General features: G+C 42.9%; 2 protein-coding genes across 6 annotated transcripts in view; one reads left to right on the top strand and one right to left on the bottom strand.

Moving 5' to 3' along the window:
* The window catches only part of slc25a21 (solute carrier family 25 member 21), a 109,328-nt gene that overhangs the window by 6,943 nt on the left and 83,515 nt on the right, over nucleotides 1-18,870 (bottom strand). For 3 of the 5 annotated variants that reach the window (XM_075448712.1, XM_075448714.1, XM_075448715.1), the window contains exons 9-11: nucleotides 17,753-17,934; nucleotides 16,226-16,278; nucleotides 15,827-15,884 (exon numbers count right to left, since the gene is read on the bottom strand). In XM_075448712.1, the coding sequence (XP_075304827.1) occupies nucleotides 15,827-15,884; nucleotides 16,226-16,278; nucleotides 17,753-17,934 (293 nt within the window). Of the gene's footprint in view, nucleotides 1-13,900; nucleotides 15,885-16,225; nucleotides 16,279-17,752; nucleotides 17,935-18,870 lie in introns of those variants that run through there. The other 2 variants (XR_012766866.1, XM_075448713.1) reach the window with 2 other exon arrangements.
* pax9 (paired box 9) lies at nucleotides 2,664-10,742 on the top strand. The gene is made up of 4 exons (XM_075448716.1): nucleotides 2,664-2,828; nucleotides 3,434-4,048; nucleotides 6,080-6,219; nucleotides 9,696-10,742. The coding sequence occupies exons 1-4, from the start codon at nucleotides 2,825-2,827 to the stop codon at nucleotides 9,948-9,950; spliced, it is 1,014 nt and encodes a 337-aa protein (XP_075304831.1). The 5' UTR covers nucleotides 2,664-2,824; the 3' UTR covers nucleotides 9,951-10,742.

Below are 18,870 nucleotides of genomic sequence, written 5' to 3'. Positions count from 1 at the left end.
AAAATCCTGCAAGACTTGGACTGAAAGGCAGTAAAAAAAAATAATAATTCTACTAACCTCCATATTATTGAATAAAAATTAAATAGAGTTATAAGAACGCGCAAAGCAGCTCCTAAAGCTTAGAGAAGCTTCGGAGAAGCTCCCTGCTGCCCACAGACCGCGCGTCCACAACTCAATTCGACATGGACGATTTTTGGGTTTGAGAACAGACGAATCTGCAAATCATGCGTGGAGGTTCCGCAACGTCAGCAGATCTGCAACCGGATTAGAACTATGTTGGGAAAAAATAGGGTTTCAACATGTTAAATTCCACTTGGACATTATTATCATTATTATTATTAATAATAATTAAATATGATTTTATTATGATCTGAATTTGGACAGAACTATAACAATAGCTATACTGATAACACTCATTTGCATCCCGTTTACTGATTTCAATTTGTACATCATTTGTTTGACTCCATGAGCATTCAGTTATTTTTCGACAACTTCCCTTTTTCCTGCCACGAGCGCTTTAATGTGAATATTTCTGGCTTGCGGTGGGGCGTCACGCGCCTCCAGTATCATTACCCTCCACCTGGACATCTATTTTGTTGCAGACAAAAAGGAGGAAGGTTTCACGTCCGTCCGTCCTGCCTGAAAAAGGCTGAAGATGGAGCAGCCTGCGGAGACCTTTGATCCCCCACCACTGACCCTTTGTTATTTCAGCCACCAGAGGCACCTCAGTGGAAACAAGTTGAGCACGTTTCCCCACCGTAAACATTATCCTTGACGCATTAGTGGCCTGGGAGCCGAGCAGGGTGGGCAGGTGGGGTGAACGAAGAGGTGCTGCAGTGAGCAGGAGAAGAAAAGGCCAGCTAAGACCCCATTTATTCGTCTCGAGGCTTATAAGCCTCCATGTAAACAAAACTATCGCTAGATAAAACGCTCCTTTACGCCTACCAAAAAACTAACACGGCTGGGGGCGTGCACTGTAATTTGTACCGTTTCGTGGATTTACGCCACCCTGAAAAAGGTGGGAAAGGTAAACAAAAATATCAGACGTTTACCGTGTTGCATCCGGCCCCGAGAGCTGCGCGCGCCGAAGCCAACACCGAGGACTATACTTTGTGTACATTTTGGCCCCTCGGAGCCATGTCAGCAGAGGTTTCCAACAATACTCCTTATTGCACTTCCACGGGAGAGCCGTTTGATGTTTGCATGCACGCTGATCCCTTTAGATTGCGAAATGAAGGTCAGTCATGCGCCGTGGCCTTTCTAAAATATGACACGAGAAAAACCCAAAAGCGCGCGCCCCAATGGGGAGAGAGTGGAGAGGCAAAGTTACGGCGTGTGTTTGTTTCTCGTGTCGGGAGGCAACAAATCTTCCTTATTGCCTGCAAGTGGGCTCTCTGTGCTGTGAGGGCATTAAAGACAGGAATAATCACTGCTGAAGATGCTGGTTCACAAACATCATTCCCGAGAGGAAATTACACCAAGCGTAAGAAAGGAAACCTAATCATTTTGATCTAATATAGCCCCGAAAGGCTGCACTACATTATCGGGTGCTTTGCGTAATTTAAGACAACATTTGCGCAAAGCCTTAATGCAATTCAAATGGTTTAAGAGTTTAAAGCGGAAAAGTGAAATGCGACTGACTTGAGCGGCACAAGTGGAACGCTCGATCAGAAACATCTAAATAAATCAGACAATAATTAATTTTAAGCTGGCACGGAGCTTCATGGCGGAACAGATTCAGCATGTTCCTTTTTTTTAACCGCCTTATTTTCTGCACCATCCCTGCTCGAAGCCTCTGCATTTTTTTGTGTGTTTCACAACGTTCAGCAGGCCATTGCGTGATGCTGAAAGTAGAATAATAACTAAATAAAGACATGGCGACAAAAAAAAAAAAAAAAAAAAAAAAAAAAGCAGGACTGTTCCCAAGCGCATTGGGACACGGTTTATAAACATTACTCAATTACATTACTCAAAACCAATCATTTCCCCAGTTGCCTTAATGATGCCTCTTAAATGCTTGAGATGAAGGGTGGTGTAGTGGAGCGTAGTCACCCAAAGTCATGTTTATACAGCAGAATTGAGCGTTTCTTATCTTTTTTTCCCTTTCTTTTTAACATAGGCTATACATTTAAAGGGTTTATGATAATGATTTTAAAAAGGTGCATCTGATAAGTGATGATAGCTCTTGGGTTATGGAAATTTAAATACACAAACCTATAATCTATGTTCTTGTATGCAAACAGTATTTTTTCCAGGTGGTTTCCACCGGTGATGGTCACCGACAGGAACTCTTGACGTATCTTTTCATCTGCTGCCACATCACTGCTGGAAAGGTGAAGATCTGACCCACAATCTTGATGTTGCATCCTACTCATCCTATCTGTCTCAATAACAAACGCGATCATGGTGGTATTTCCTCGGTTTTTCCTTTCTGATGGGAGAGCAAGGCGAGGAGGAGGAGGGGGGTGGGTGGATGAGCAGTGGTGGTGGTGGTGGGGGGGCACCTCTATGAACCTGTCATGTCAAACTTTTGGGCCAATGGCAGCACGGCACTGTGCGATCTTGAACGCAGATGGGAGAAGCGAGCCAATCAGCGGCGCAGGAGCCTCGGAAGCCCGGCCTCCCGAATTCAACAGATTGAAATGTAAGCCTGTCTCCAGCGCTTTCAGGAAACAGATCGAGAATTTTGTCCCTCTTGTTCCTTATCGCGCAAGAAGATTTTTCTTGAAGGCGATTCTGGACGGCGGGCACGCTGGACGCGGAGCAGGATCCACGCAGGGGGCTCAAACCGGACACAGTTTTCTTCGTTTGCGGCTTTAACACGATGGGTGAGTTCAGAGTTGGATCTTTTTTTTTTTTTTTTTTCCCCTCCTTGACAGGGATGCGGCAGACGGTTCAGCGTCTCGCGGAAAGTGTGAGGGAATCTGGTGACATATTGTCGGTCTGTGATGTTTTAAAGCGTCGCTTCAACCCTTAAACCAGAGTTCAGACACCAGACAACTATGTGACCGTTACGCACGGGCTTTTGGCAGTGAGGAGTTTAGTGTGCACGAAGGCTGGGACAGCCATCAGCCTGCTGTTTGTTGGTAGTTTTTAACCAAACATCCCGCTGAGCTCAAACTTTTTAAGTTGGTCGTTATAAGTGAAAGCTTCGTTAAAACAAAGCGCAAAGGAGCCGCGTCTGTGTGCAACGGTAGAATTGTTTTTGAAGGAGAGCCTCGCGATGCTCTCAAATGAAAAACGTGCAAAAGAAAAAAAAAGAGATTCAAACATAGTTGTCATTTTGCTGAATTTAATTGCTGTAGCACATTTTAGAATATTCTGCATACAAAATCTTGCGAAATGAGCGAAGTGGTTGGGAGTGTGTGTGTAGTTGGCCTTGGGTTGTTTGTCTCATTGTTGTGCCCTCTTGTGTGTTTGTTTTTGACACCAGAGCCTGCCTTCGGCGAGGTGAACCAACTCGGTGGTGTTTTCGTAAACGGCCGGCCGCTCCCCAACGCCATCCGGCTCAGGATAGTGGAGCTGGCCCAACTCGGGATTCGACCCTGTGACATCAGCAGGCAGCTGCGCGTCTCCCACGGCTGCGTGAGTAAGATCCTGGCCCGCTACAACGAGACCGGCTCCATCCTACCGGGGGCCATTGGGGGGAGCAAGCCGCGGGTCACCACCCCCACCGTTGTCAAGCACATACGGACATACAAGCAGAGAGACCCGGGGATTTTTGCCTGGGAGATCCGGGACAGGCTACTGGCTGACGGGGTTTGCGACAAGTTCAATCTACCCTCCGTCAGCTCCATCAGTCGGATCCTCCGGAACAAGATTGGGAATCTTTCCCAGCAGAGCCAGTATGAGTCGGGCAAGCAGGCGCCTCATCCACCGCCACAACCAACGATACCCTACAACCACTTATACTCATACCCGACATCCAAAGTGCCCACTCCCCCTGGCATGCCCACCCTCCCCGGACACATGGCCATGCACAGGATATGGCCGTCGTCGCACTCTGTAACAGATATTCTGGGGATACGGTCGATTACAGAGCAACAAAGTAAGCATGGCTACACGGGGGCGGTTTATCACGTTTGTTTATTGCACCACATTTAAACAACTCTTGTAGGGTCTTTGCGCGCAAAGGCTGCAAAAATGTGTGTGTGTGTGTGTGTGTGTTAGATATATTTATATAAAATGGTTTCTCTTCCCTTAACGTTATTTATAAAAGCCTCCAAAAGCAACAACTGGAGCAGAGTCACAGGCCTCTGTGGAAACAGAGAGCTTAAATGTCATTTGACCCGCCTGCTGATATGGATTTGAAAGGGTGTCAGGGAAACGCATGTCTCCACTTGAACTAATAATAACAATAATTGTGAGGCGGATATGGAATACGAGAGGGGCAGCATAAGGAAAGATGGAGTGTATGAAAAAAAAAAAGGTTTGCTTTTGTTATTTTTCGCAAAATCGTGTATCCCAGCAGACTGCGAAATCCCGGCGTGAAGAAATGCGGCAGCTCGCATTAAAACGTGTGTTTTCTGCTGCGTGTGTTGTGTTTGTCCTGTGGACTGTGCGTCCCATGCAGGTAGGCCCAGATAACTCTGCTTTGCACTCAACAAGACTACAAATGTTTTGGAAACAGTGAAACGGGATCCGGCATAAATCAGTGTTAATGGCCGCGCTCTGTGGTGTGAGAGGCATTTTTTTCGGCGAGCTTGTTTACCAGGGGCAAGAGGGGACTCGCTGTCAAGTACGCTGCGAGACGCCTGCTGCTGTCAGAACTCTGGCTCCTCGCACTAAAGCTACTAACCGGGCAACTTCAACAAGACAAATGTAAGGCAGATATCCGCAAGGAATCACGAGGGGAGGATTGTGTTTTGAAAGTCTGCCTCTTCAAACAATTTATGCATTTGCAAATTATTAGCAGATGTTTGTGGCAGCTTTTTGAACGCTGGCTTTTTAAAGTTCATTTGGTGCCGTGAGAACTGGTGTGAACTGAAGCAATTTCGCCCGTCATATCACTTTAAAAAGTGGATTCAAAATTTATGGGAAGTGGCTGGTGATTAAGAAACACGCAGGCTTAAATATATATATATATTTCAGAAACTATTAGGATGTTATGGGGGATAAATACACGCTGCCTGCAACGTGCAGGCCTAACAAACAAAACCACAGAGGGTGAATTCAATCTAGCAAAAGAAAAAGAAAGAAGAAGAAGCTATTTTAATCTACAAAATGCATTAAGTTTAAAGCTCGTATGACATGGTTGGGGTTGCCTGCATGGGGAACATTTGGAGAGTTGTATAATAGCCTATAATAGTCATTACGCACTGAAGAGGAAGGAAGTAAATCTAATTTGTCCATCACGATTTGATGGGCTTTAGTGTCCCTGACCCACCAGAGAGTCGTCTTACAGTCTTCAGCTGGGCCTCATTCTTCATCTGATCTTCAGGAGGAACCAGCACATTTGGTCTCACTCTGCCTAAACGCATTGTGTTTAGACGGATAACTTCACTTTTTTTGTCAGTGTTGGCGTTTAAATGCCCATAGCAAAAAATTAAATTATTTAAAAAAAATCTTACCAAAAGAAAAGAAAGAATGAAAAAAAAAAACAAAGGAAGGAATTCCCTTAATGGAGTTAACAGGCTTAGATTTATGATGGAAGCCATTAGAATAAAATTCGAATGAGAATTTTGGAGTTTTGTCCAAGTTACAGACGAATGGGAAAGAAAGTAAGTCTAATTCCCAGATTTAAATAAATAAATAAATAAATACATTTGATATCAGACGATGAATTTGACGTTTCTGATGACTTGACCTTGAACATGAGCATTCCCAAAGACTTTACGCACACGATGCGCGTCAACATAACGCCATTTGTGCGTAAAACGACTAAATCCACACGCTTCACTGACAAAATATCCCAGGGTTTAATTCTTCTTATGCAACCAGGCCAACCTGCTGCCGATAAGATGCATGAGTAACAGCGGCCTGTGCCGCTACTTTTTTTCTTCTTCCCCGAAATAGTTCAAGCCTCCTTCCTGACCTTCCCTTTTTCTTCTCTTCTCTCTTTCTCTTTTGCCCCCTCCAGTTAGTGACAGTCCACCCTTTCCCAGCGCCAAACTAGAGGAATGGAGCGCTATAAACAGGAGTCATTTCCCACCAGCAAGCTCTCCGCTAGTCAGTGGCATGGATAAACCGCATTTATTACCTGAAGCAAAATACACGCAGGTAAAACGTGGACACGTCCCATTTTATTTTTTATTTTTTTGCGACCTACAATCCTGGCTTACAGCGATTAGGCCACTAACCCAGCGCTGTGTTGAGAATTTATCTAGTATGATTATTAGGTGGTCAGGAAATGTCTCCTCTCAGCGCTCCTTCTATAGGTTATAATGGTGCATTTATAGAATATCTTACTACTATTCATTTTGGCATCACAGCTCCTCCTCCAGACACCTCCTGCTTGGTCAGCAGCGTTTATGGATAATTACTATGCAAATTATATAATAAAGTCAAAGAGTTTTACATTTTAATTGATTATTTGCATATATAGGCTATATATATGTTTTTTGTTGTAAAAGCAATTGTGGAGCTGCGCTGCACTCTGAAATGATTTTGAACCCCTTAAAAATCCTTAAAAAAAAAACAAAAAAAACAGCAATCACCAGTTTTCGGTCTCCTGGTAAATTATGCTGGAACACAGAATTTCAAAGGGTCAGTTTTGAGGTTCTGCAGTTAAGATTTGAACCTCTCAGCTAAAGCAAAAATAGCAGACTACAGGATATCATTTTGTTACAACTAAATTTATTTATTTATTTAGGCTATTACAACCGTGGTGCAGGCTTCAAATTTAGAGATGTTTATCAGTTTCTCTCTTTTTAAAAAAAAAAAAAGTAGATCAAACGTCAAGTGAAAAATAAGAAAAACAAACAAACACTTGCATTGATTTACACAATAATATATTAAAGTTTCCCTGCTTCCTACATTGCAATACTTGAAATTATACGGTTAACCCAACATTTAAGAGTATGCTGTTTATTTTAGTTGGGCTATTCAAAACCAATACATTTACTTTCTGCACACATTCTTAACGGCTTAAATTTCTGTTTTCCCGGATCAGGTAGCACATGGAGGGTCATCGTGACAGGAGCCGTGCTTGCGCATGCGCGTGCTTTATTTATTATTAGTCATTTTTTCCCCCCCATTGTGACAGGGCGCGCAATTGTCGAAGCGTTTCCATGACGCATTATTGCGCAGGGCTTTTCCGGCTCTTTCTGCGCAAAAACAGGCCCGACGCTGTCGGATTCAGACGCACCAACCGTCTGAGCGGATAGTTCAGGCGGCTATAGAGGAAACAGAAGCTGGACGTCCAATGCAGAAAAGAACAACAATAATAAATGACCGAGTTTACTGCATGAAAAACAAAGAACGGTGAAGCCGGAGTGAGGATTAAAAATGCCTTTTTGTTTATCACTGAGATTCCACGCAGGCGGCCGCTGCAGCCTGCTAAGATGTTAAATAGATCTGATTGTTGCGTGTGTGTCGGACAGTGGTCGCGTTCAAACACTCCTAGAACTCAGCAATAGTAACTTTAACAACTAAAAGCAAACGCTTTCACTTGGCAGCAGGCCTGTTTCGTGTTTTCTTCAGAGGTTCTGAAAGTCTGCTTTTCTATCTGTAGTTTTTGGTCGAATATCAGCAGGCCTGAATCTAGTGAGCCACTTGGGCTCAGTCACTGTAAGGCCAAAGTCTGCGGGTGGAAACATGTCGCCTGCGGGAGCTGATCAGGGGAAGAGAGCGGACAGATGCACCCATGCGACTCTCAGGTTTTTCTCCGAGAGAGGAGCATCATTAAAACAGGTTTAAGTTGAAGTCACGTGTTAAGTCTTTGCGGAGGCTCCTAAACTGATCCCATAATATCTCGAAAACGATTGAAACATCCAGTAAAACCCACTATTTTCTGCCCCCCCTCCCAGCTGCCCACCCTCGCCAAAGTACCCAGGCTCTGACATGTTTAAACACTGCAGTTATTTATCTCATTGATGTGCTGAAACAGCGGGTTTAGAGCAGGACTCGATTCTGGATTTGCTCAGTTAAATGCAAAAAGGTAGAAAAGTCGCTCGAATTATGACGACGGTGATTCTCTGGCCTGTTCATTACACAGCAGATTTTCTATCTGGCCGTTTAAAATGCAGTAGGCCATTAAAAAACAAACTAGCATATAGATTTTCTAAAACAGGCCCTTATGTTTTCAGATTCTTAACATTCTAAGAATTTAATCAATTACACATTATTATCTGAAGTGAATATAAATATAAGTACATCCTCGTGTAAAATGTTTAGTGCTCAAGGAGTGGACCAACTTACAAAATAAAAAAAATAAAAAATAAAAAAATAGGTACAGCGAACAAATGATGTAGTCTGAACAGGAGCTGTGCAATAAATCCACCTTTTATAAACCTTTTTAATTTTGTTGATCTTGTGTCAGACTGGTGTTGACTATGCTGTGAGGTCATTTCTTGGAGTAGTGAATCACATTAAAGCGAAAGCGTGTTTACATGGCTCTGTATGTGTGTAAGCAGCTGTGTGTATACACCGGTCATGTGTGCTATACACAGTGCATCTCATTTGTGGGACATGGTCTCGTTTGAATTGTTTCAGACGAAAAGCACAAAGCAAAAGCTTGTGGGGCACTTAATGAAATCTAATTCGGCAGCCTGAGTTTGAGCCTAAGAAGACACAAACATCCACAAACACTTACCCACAAACACCCGCACGCAGCACACGGGAATACTCTCAAACACAAAAATAGATCTTGCTCTACATTTGCGCTTCAGGTTTGCAACAAATGTCCCTTTTATTCATCCTAAAGAAGCACCCATGACCAGCCAGAAATGTATGTGAAAAAAAAAAAGTCGGAGGAAGAGAAAAATTCCCAATCGTAGAAATAATTTGCTGTACTTGCGGACCACCCGTGAACAGATATTCTGCCTCCCTGTTCCAGATGCTTTGGTGAATTCCTCAAGTTAAATGCTGTCACTGTGCCAGAGAAGCAAAGCCCATTCATACTCTGAACTCTATGCTTGCCTCATTCTCTATCATATTTTCCCTCTCTCTGCCTTTTCACTCTCAATCTGTCATGACATCTGTTTTGTTGCAACAAGGCTGTCTTGCATCGGCTGGCGTGGAATATCAATGCCACCGGTGGTACGTCCACTTTTGCGCGGAAAACAAGGCCCATACACTGACGAGCGTATGTGCATGTATGGTTTTTATCCTCATTTAATATGTTCCAGGAGCATGAGAGCACATAATTGACCACTCGTACTTTCATCAAAATTGGAAAAGTGTTCTTTTTATATGAGGGCTGCTAAGTCCGAATTGAAGTCTCTGAAGTGTTTATAATTCAACCAACATTACTTTCACTTATTTCTACAGTCGCTTGTGTGTGTGTGTGTGTGTGTGTGTGTGTGTGTCTGCCTGCCTGGGATACTCTCTCAATTTAATCTGATTATTTTCTACACTGAAAATAAAAGAAGGTATCTGGTTTATTATATTTCTTTTTGGGAGAAAGAAGCTTCAGAGAGCCAAATAAAGGGGGGGGGAAAGAAATTTACTTGTGACCTTTTCAGATCTTTAATGCAAATGTTCACCATCTAATCCTTCCGTCTCCTCTCTTTTTGTCCCCTTCTTTTCATACCCAGACGCCGAATGGATTGCCCACAGTGAACAGCTATGTCACAGCACCCAGCATCCCACCCTACCACCCTCCCACCCAAGTGTCACCCTACATGGGGTACAGCGCCACCACGTCGGCCTATGTGACCGGACCCACGTGGCAGCCGGCCAGTGGCAGTGCGCTATCTCCCCACAGCTGTGACATTGCCTCCCCTCTGGCCTTCAAGAGAATGACAGCCAACCGTGACGCCATCCAGCCGGTCGCCGCCTCGGCGCTGTGACATCAGCTCCGTGGACTGATGGCAAAAAAAGATGGAGGGGAGTGGGGGCCGTGTGAGTGAAGACACTCCAAGTTTGTCCCCTGTTGCTTCAGTTCACTCCCACCGCCACACTTCTATGAAGGACTCGGGGCCCTGGGACCCAGATTTGCGCTGTTGAGCATGAGATCCCCCCGCCTCCCTCCCCCCCTCCACTCCACTCTCCTCCCAGCTAAACACCGTGACACCAAGGACAATGGAGTAAACAGTCAATACGACAGACTTGTTGTCTAAAAGAACTTGCAGGGCAGGTGTTCTGAAGGACTGATGTGTGACTGCTTCTCCATCCGTCACCATAATTCCTCTCAGACTCTTTACTGCACACTTCTGCAAATGTCTTTGGGCAAAATGGGGTAATGTATAACTTCATGAACACGCAGTCAAAGGAAAAGGGAAAACACTTTGCATGAGTGTTTCAGGGTGCTTGTTAATTGCTATTGTTTTTTTTTAAATGTTTGTATGCTTTTTTGTTGTTGTTGTTGTTGCTTTTGTTGTCGTTTCTGATTTGATAAAATGGAGCATTGTTTTCTCACTCCTCTAAAAATGTCGCCTATGCAAGAGGGCTCCTCAGAGAAGTTTATTTATTAGATTAAGGTACGTTGAATGAAGTGCAATTAGCTTCACAGAAAGCATGGAAATCTCCACGCACATTTGGACAAAATTGGCATTGGTCTTATGTTGGAGTATAGAGCATTAACAATTGACAAGTGTTGCACAATGAAATTGAATGTAGCTTATTAAATTGTTTGGCTGTTACTGGTTTCCTAAGAGTTTGCAGCTTGTTTGGGGAATCCTAAACACAAACACACACACACACACACACACACATATATATATATATATATATACACACACACACACACACACACACACACACACACACATATATATATACACACACACACACAACTAAAAAGATTTTTAAACCTCCTTGCTTTCTACTAGCTATGCTAAATTCAGGGTAATGATGTTTTCTGGTCTGTTTTACATGACTAGCAAGCTGTTTTTCATAAGGAAAAAAACAAAAACAATGTGCGTGCTCTCACAAAGCCTACTTTCAACCATGCGTCACGGATCATTAGGATAGTTAATAAGAAATGTTTTGAGCACATATTTTCTGTCCCCCACATGGAGCAGTTTTTTAAAATATATTTTGGCCATTAAAATAGTCCAGATCGTTCTCACCTCATTCCATTTAATTTGAGCTTTTTTTTTTCTGTAGTTGCAAAAACGTATATATCTGGGGTTTAACTGTGCGACAAAGCAACATATAGATTAAATGAATCCACTTAAGAAATTTTTAGAATAATCAATTTTTGCAACGAATGACAACGCGCTTTTGAAGGTACAGTAGGCTATAATATATTTCACGTTAAAAGTGGAGCGATGGTCACCTTCCATCTTTTGTCAGTAGAACTTTAAATGACTTTCAAATGTTTTATCCAATTTTTTTTCAGCTGGGTTATGTGGGGAAAAAACAAACAAACAAAAAGCATTAAAGCAGAATGTAACTTGCATAAAAAGTTTGATAGGCTACGTAAACTTGCAGAACTCCCGCGATGAGGCTCATCGGCCTGCAGTCTCTGAGGTCATCAGACACGTGACCCAAACGCGAACCTTCAGCAGACACATAATGGGCCAAACGGGGCTTGTTGGGCCCAACTAAAAAAAAGAAAGAAAGAAAGGAAAGCACAAGGGAGAGCTGAATTGATAGAAATTTGCAAAAATTGTGGAAAAAAAAAAACCTTTCTCTACGTTTTGAGAGGAGAAAAGTGTTACGTAATAAATTATCTGCCGAAACCAGGGATTTTAAGTAAAAAATGGGGCTCCAGCGTGAACGAGGAGATCCATCACTTGGATAAAGTTGCTCACCTGCAGCAATTTCATATTGCTGCTGAGGGTTGCGGAGGTGGTCGAGCCAATTATGGCTCCATGTTTCTATCCGTCGGGTGTCGCAGCATAAACAACCCTTCCGTGCGACAGTGTCAACAGTCCTTCCCATGCAGGAGCTGATTTGACTTGGAAAGCAGTCCTCCCCGCATCCAGTGGTCACGGACCGTTGCTCAGGGATCGTAGTGTTTCTTTGACCGTATGTGAACCACATCACAAGGACGTGATGATCATACACTGGCTGTACAAGCCAGCCATCACGGCCAGCCCTTTACCACCCACCCTCCATCATGAACAGCAAATGATAATTACCTCTTGGATGGCATGAGAGAGCCATTACATGCTTTGTATTTTTTCTTTTCTTTTTTTTTTTTTTTTTTTTACCTCGGCCTATACACAACAAGGCCAAACAACTTTTCCTTCTGACTAAGCTAGAAGAACCACACAGTCTCGTTAGACTCATCTGACTCATAAAACAACATCAGATCCTCTTAACTGACACCGGTTTTTAAAAAACAGAAACAGAGCGTTTTCTAAAGAGGAGGGAGCTTCTTGGAAGTCTGATAGTTCCTGCTCTTGCAGTCTAATGTTGGTCAGCTTTGCTGTCTGAAAGGCGTAGTTTTAAAAATAGGAGCACACATGTTTATAATTAATTATGCTGAGTCTGACTTCAGTGTCATATGGTTATCTTTACTTCTCCACATGCAATCAGAAACAAGACAGCCATATGTAGAGTAACACAGAGCAGAGAATGTTGACACTGGCTGAGTACGGGACTCCATGCGTGTTTCTGCTCAATGAACATTTTTAAGAGAAGCTGATGACAGCCAGAGTGTTTTCTTAATGTCTTAAAACAACTACGTTGAGCAGACAGGTGAGCAAAACCTCTAAAATAGGGGGAAAAAAAAAAGCAGTGAAAATCACAACATGTCTGCCGCCTCGCCTTTGTGTATGCATGCACGGCTCTGTGATTTTTACATGTCGTGTAAACGGTAGAGATTTTAATACATATTAATCTTTAACAGCATTTGCATTAGGGCAGACAGGTAGAGCCATGCCCAGATTGCAGGCTTGTCAGAGTGGAGTCACAGAGGTGAATTGTTCCAGATGAAGACGAGGAAAAGCCACCGAAAGGGTGTGAAGAAAAAGAGCAGAAGATTTTTTTTTTTTTGCTGCTGATGATTTATGATGAGCAAGGTGTGCAGGGAATTCAGGTAAAGGGCTGGCTCTGTTGCTTGGCTACCGGCAATACAATCACACATGTTACAAACGGTCAGGTCTGAAACAAACATCCACCTTGAGCACTCAATTACAAAAAAGGACAGGTTAGGCGCTAACAATTCCATCAGTCTGCAAGCCCCAGTTGTTAGTCTGTCACCACAGGCCTCTGGGTAAAAAGCAGGGGCCGTTCCACTTTGGCACAGAGAAACTCCCACATTAAGGATGGCTGTCAAATGCCAACGTGGCTCAGTACGCGCTACTACCACATGAGGTTATGATAAGTGTCTTAAGAGAGCAGCCTCTGCACTTCCGGCTGTGCAACAGGTGTGTGTGCGTTTGCATATTTGTGGAAGAGATGGACTGGAAGGGGCGGGGGGGGGATGTGTGCAGCCGCATTTGAATTTCTTCAGCTTGTTGTTTCAGCTTGCACTAAAGCTGTACTCGGGCTCCCACTCTGCGGCACAGACAGAGAAAGGACTGACACTCGACTGGCTAATACAGCTTCTTCAGCTGACAGCTCCTCAAACAACAAAGTGCTGGTTGACAAGAAGAGGGCTCATGGTTTGGTAAACTGAGGAAAGCTGATACGTTTATTTCAACGCCAAGCTGAAACGCTCCGAGCGAAGACAAACACGTGACAACACAAACCTGCTATTAGAGGACAAGTAAATGTGTAACCCACCCCAACACACACACACACACACACACACACACACACACACACACACACACACACACACACACACACACACACACACACACACACACACACACACACACACACACACACGCAGTGGGATCACTTTCTTTTTTCCATTTTATTATTTTTTTTTTAACCAATACATCTGTCCAAACTTTTTTTTAAAGTGAAATTCAAAATGTCAAAATGAATTCAACTTTTCACGATTAAAAGCTTCAGACGAAGGATATTATAAAACTGGTATTCATCAGGAGTACACGAAGTACCGTCATTGCTCTGATTCATTTCAAAGCACGCAGCATTAATAAGTGCTGAGATGTGATCACAAATATGCGCATACAGTATGTACAGAAGGGTGTCATATTAAAGGAAAAACCTGAACTCCTGTGCAGAGCATCTTGGTTTAGATCCATTTGAACCGGCCTGGGGGAGGGAGAGGGAAGGTTGGTTTGCATGTGCGAGAGTATGCAAGTTAGTCCATATTGTCCATGTCACTCATTGAATATGCTGTCATCAGCACCACTTGGTTTTGACTTGATGATTTATAATATGCATGCGTAAAATACTTCACTCCGTATCCTCTGATTCAGTAATTCAATTCAGTTTTCAATACAATTTTATTTATATAGTGCCAAATTACAACAAATGTCATCTCAAGGCACTTAAATAGTATAGTCCAATTCAAGCCAATTGGAGTTCAATTCATTGTAATCATAATTAATTTCAAAATAATCCAATTCATTCATATAGAGCTAATTCAAAAACAATTTTCTAGCTAAGGAAACCAACAGATTGCACCAAAACTTGTCTTCGGTCCAATCTCCCGTCCTGAGTGTGCCTGAGGAGACTGTGGAAAGGAACCAGAACCAGACAAAGGAAGGGTGGCCATCCGCTTCGGCCCGCTCAACACATTCCTGAGATTCTTTATGTTGATTTTTCCTTTAATTTGGCACCAGCCTGTATGCGTGCACATTGATGCATATTTGTCATTCTACAGTCTTTGTCTTAAGTGTGTTGGAAGCATTCCCCCCCCAAAAAAAAAAAGAAAAAAAAAGTTATTTACTGTTATTTCTACAGGAGTTGTAGACAGATGGATAATCCAGCAGCTGCAGACCATAATTGGTCTACAAAGTCAGATAATCTTAATTGAGCGTAAGTTCAAGTTTTACCAAAGACGGATTAAAGAAATCGTCAGGTAAACATGACTATTCTTGGAGCTTTGTGTTATTCCAACATTAAAAATCCCTAAACATTTCACTGTATTTCATATGTATCATGAAATATTGATCATGTTAATGTTCACACAGTCTGCTTCATCAGGACCGCGTGGAGGTGATTCAGTCAGTGACAGTGACGACAAAGCCCCACATACGTCAACGGATTTGTCAGTCAGACCTGCTCAGCTCTGACTGGCGCACTGAAGCATTCAATCTAAGCACCGCCCCCACTTTAAACTGGTGAGAAGACTGCAGAGAAATGCATGAAAAAAAACGAGAAACGGGTCTCGCGTGAGATGATCCAAACTGCTTTGAATTAGAAAAAAACACCAAAACAAAACAAAACAAAAAAACTAGTAAAGACTCATTGACACAGGACAATGCAACAAGGTGGCCTCAAAGGAAAAGGACTCACATTGTCTGTAGATATCAATGATCAGGAAAAACATGACCATTCCTATTCTTATAAAATTATACCCAAATGCAATCATATTTTATTGCAATTCTGCCAATAGATCCCTCTCAATGATAAATCACCTAAATGACTCCTTAATGTTTAGTAATGTTATTAAACTAGTTTGCAAATCATTGCAAACTGTTATTATTTCTTTACACATGGTCCGATTTTATTTTCTGAGCTGAATTCGAAAAAATATTATCATGTTGATTTGGTATTTTGTATTTAGGGTCAAACCTCTGAAGAAGAACTAATTTGGTCTGATGCCACTGGTCTTTCAACAATACTGGTCAGACAGGCACAGTTTCAGAAGGCAATACTGTGGGTTTTCCTTTCATCGTTTTTCCTTTGTTACCAGTTACTCTGTAGCCATCCGGAGACATATTCATAGACCAACAGCATCACTGCTCCGCCTGTAACAGAACATAAGAGAAAGCAAAAAGAAACAAGCCTTTAATTCCATGGAAGTAAGTGGCATGAGCCAAATCCTCGGAAGATAAACCGTTATTCAATGTCACTGTATCTAAAACGCAGATTTAAAGACATCGCTGCCGCAGCAAATTACATTTCTGTGATAAAAACACATTTTGAATATACATGTAGTCACTGATAAAAAAAACCAATACAATAATTCCATTCAACCATTTTATTTGTATTACTTTATTTGATATCATATATGTATATACATATTTATATATATGTGAGTGTGTGTGTGTAGTATGAATGAGGATGGCTTCAATAGCTTTTCATTTACCTGGTCCAAGTCTCATTATCTTGGGAACCAACCCCTTGTATAATGCCAAGTATCTATAAGATAAAAGATGTTATTTTGAATTAGTAAAATTAGCAGAATTAGCAAAACTTTGTCAACATTTCGGCTTAAAAATGGCTGTGTTTATGCACGTGCGGGGTGGCTGAAAGTATTGTACCAAAGTATAGTTTTGATGATTTTTGCTATTTTTTTTTTTTGACAAACTTAGAATTCACAATAAAATATTGTAATTTTTCCTCCACCTTTGCCAACATTGATCACTTTGTATAGTCAAATTATCAATACAAAATGTAAATTGTGCATTGTAAACGCTTGAGAAATACTAAGAGCTTATAGATACCTTGGAGGAAAACCCTCAGTAATTAAATTCAGCCTTGCCTTAACTAGCTGCAACTTGAAAGTGACTGACATAGTAAATCAATTAATTACAGTTCTACATTATAGAATACATTATTCTGAGAAGGATCATTATGCGTGATACACTTGATGATTTAACTTTTGTATCTTTTTGACCCGAGTCCTTCTACCATTGCATGGATGCCTGTAGTATGCATGTGACTGTTTTGTTGCTAGTGAAGGCATGAATGAGAGAGAATGCCAGAGCTTTCCTCGCTGTCCGTCTTTCTGCAGGCCTGCCAGTCTGTCACCCCATCAGGGATTAACGGCTAGGACTGACAAGTACCTGCCTCTTAATGCATTCAAGGTGATCAGTGGCTGCCTGCCTCTGCCTCGTGCTCCCTGTCCCGCGCCCTGCCCCCGCCACTGATGGCGTTAATAAGGCTCGACCCACTTCCTCCCTGCCCCTCTGTCTGATTAGATTGACCCGTGGAGCGCCGCGCGGCTCGTTAGGGTCTGCTTAACGATGTCTCCCATAGGGACCACTAATTAGCTGGGACTGTGTTGTGTTAGAGAAGGGGACTAGATGTGGCAGAGGGGGCAAACTTTGTGCACCCCTGTGACGACAAAGTTTCAGTGCTGTTCTTGCAGCAGCCCCCCTCTCTACTACAAACTAACATCCACTAACTACAAACATCTCGCAGGGTCTTGTCGAGTGGAGCTGCATGGGGGAAAGTGGAACGCCTGGGGCAATTCCTAACATAACATACATATTTCCTTGAAGCTTCCATTTGGAGATGTCATTCTTTGAGGCTTGAAAATATGTCAACAGTTGGTATAGAAGTGACAGACTGCAGAAATGTATGATTACACTCGTGGGGAGTACAGCCCGGAATCTAACATCAGTGTTTGGTTTCCATGCAGGGGATCACAGCTTTGCATCAACCTATTCATGCACTTCCCTTGTAGTTAGTGTAGGAAACTTACACCACACTATAAAAGGCTGCTAACTTGTAGCTGCAGCTGGTACATTTGTCTTCTTTGACAGCTGGCTTGGCAGATAATCAACTATCAATTGCAAGCAAAACAGACAAAGTGGATCATTAATTCTTGGATGAACTTGTGACAGTGTTTCAAGGACCCCTTGACTTATTCCCCACCCCCCGTTCATACCCCTCTTCGCGGTACACCAGTGCCATGGCCTGGAAGCAGGTGCGATACTTTATCTCTCCTGGCACTGGCTGGGGGCCTTGGATGCGGCTTTTGGCGACGTCGAAGGGAATATTCACACAGGAGGAGATGGTCCCCGACAGTAGGCCAATTGTAAACTTCCTCATGAACTCTAACGTAGGGTCCTGTAAGGAAAAGTCAAAATAAAGAATGTTAGTTGAAACCTTTCCAGAGTGTGCACCAAGTGTTAAATTTGATGGCACACAACGTAAATGATCATCAAACAAAGAAAAGACAGCGAGTTGATAGTTGAACACGAGCTATGATGTGTATACGTACATGAGCGAAAGTGAGAGAGAGCATGAGAGGACCGGAGCGTATGATTGCAAAGCTGCCATGAAAGCCCTCATCATTTTATGGTAGCGGGGGGCAGATTAGTGCTTCCTGACTGTGGTGCAGGATTCTGATTGGCTGAGCAGAAGCACATGTTCTTCACGGAGCCAAGACGCAGGATTTATAAACAGGGTTCATGCAGGCAGACTGGGGAGGCATATGGGGACAATTTGGGTAATTGGGCTGTGACTCGGCACAGGGGTATTACTGTACCAAAGAAGCCCAGACTCAGAGAGCTCTGACAGCTAATTGGCCAGGATATTTTTACAAATGACAGCAGCCTCGCTGGTCCAGGCCTTTCTCAAGCGGCTGGACACCCTGAAAGCCGTGGTAAATCAACAGCTAATCCCACTTCTGTTTTTTTTTTTCAGGTGGGATGATGGGACGAGGGGGTGGGACATAGCCGCGGTCTAAGTAGACCCATCAACCCACTTCCTAACAGCCTTAAGCAAACATCTCCTCACACATTCACTTGGGAATGATGGCGGCATGCTATCTGCTGCCTAGACACTATTCAAATGTCCATGCAAGAGAAGCCTGCGCTCGACATTCAAAATTTGACTACTGACATGTATGAGTTTGCAAGCTCATTGCTCAGCTTGCTGCCCAAAGTACTTTGGAGAAATGCCACTATCAGCTCAGCCTGCAAGTTGTCAGGAGCCATAATATTTATGCTTTACTGCCTCAACAATGGTGGTTGTTAGCCTCCTAAAAACAGGATCACTCCT

Source organism: Odontesthes bonariensis, chromosome 17, assembly GCF_027942865.1.
Source record: "Odontesthes bonariensis isolate fOdoBon6 chromosome 17, fOdoBon6.hap1, whole genome shotgun sequence".
Classification (NCBI taxonomy): Eukaryota; Metazoa; Chordata; class Actinopteri; order Atheriniformes; family Atherinopsidae; genus Odontesthes; species Odontesthes bonariensis.
The sequence above is the reverse complement of the archived record's forward strand: the minus strand, read 5'-3'. Positions and strand labels throughout refer to the sequence as shown.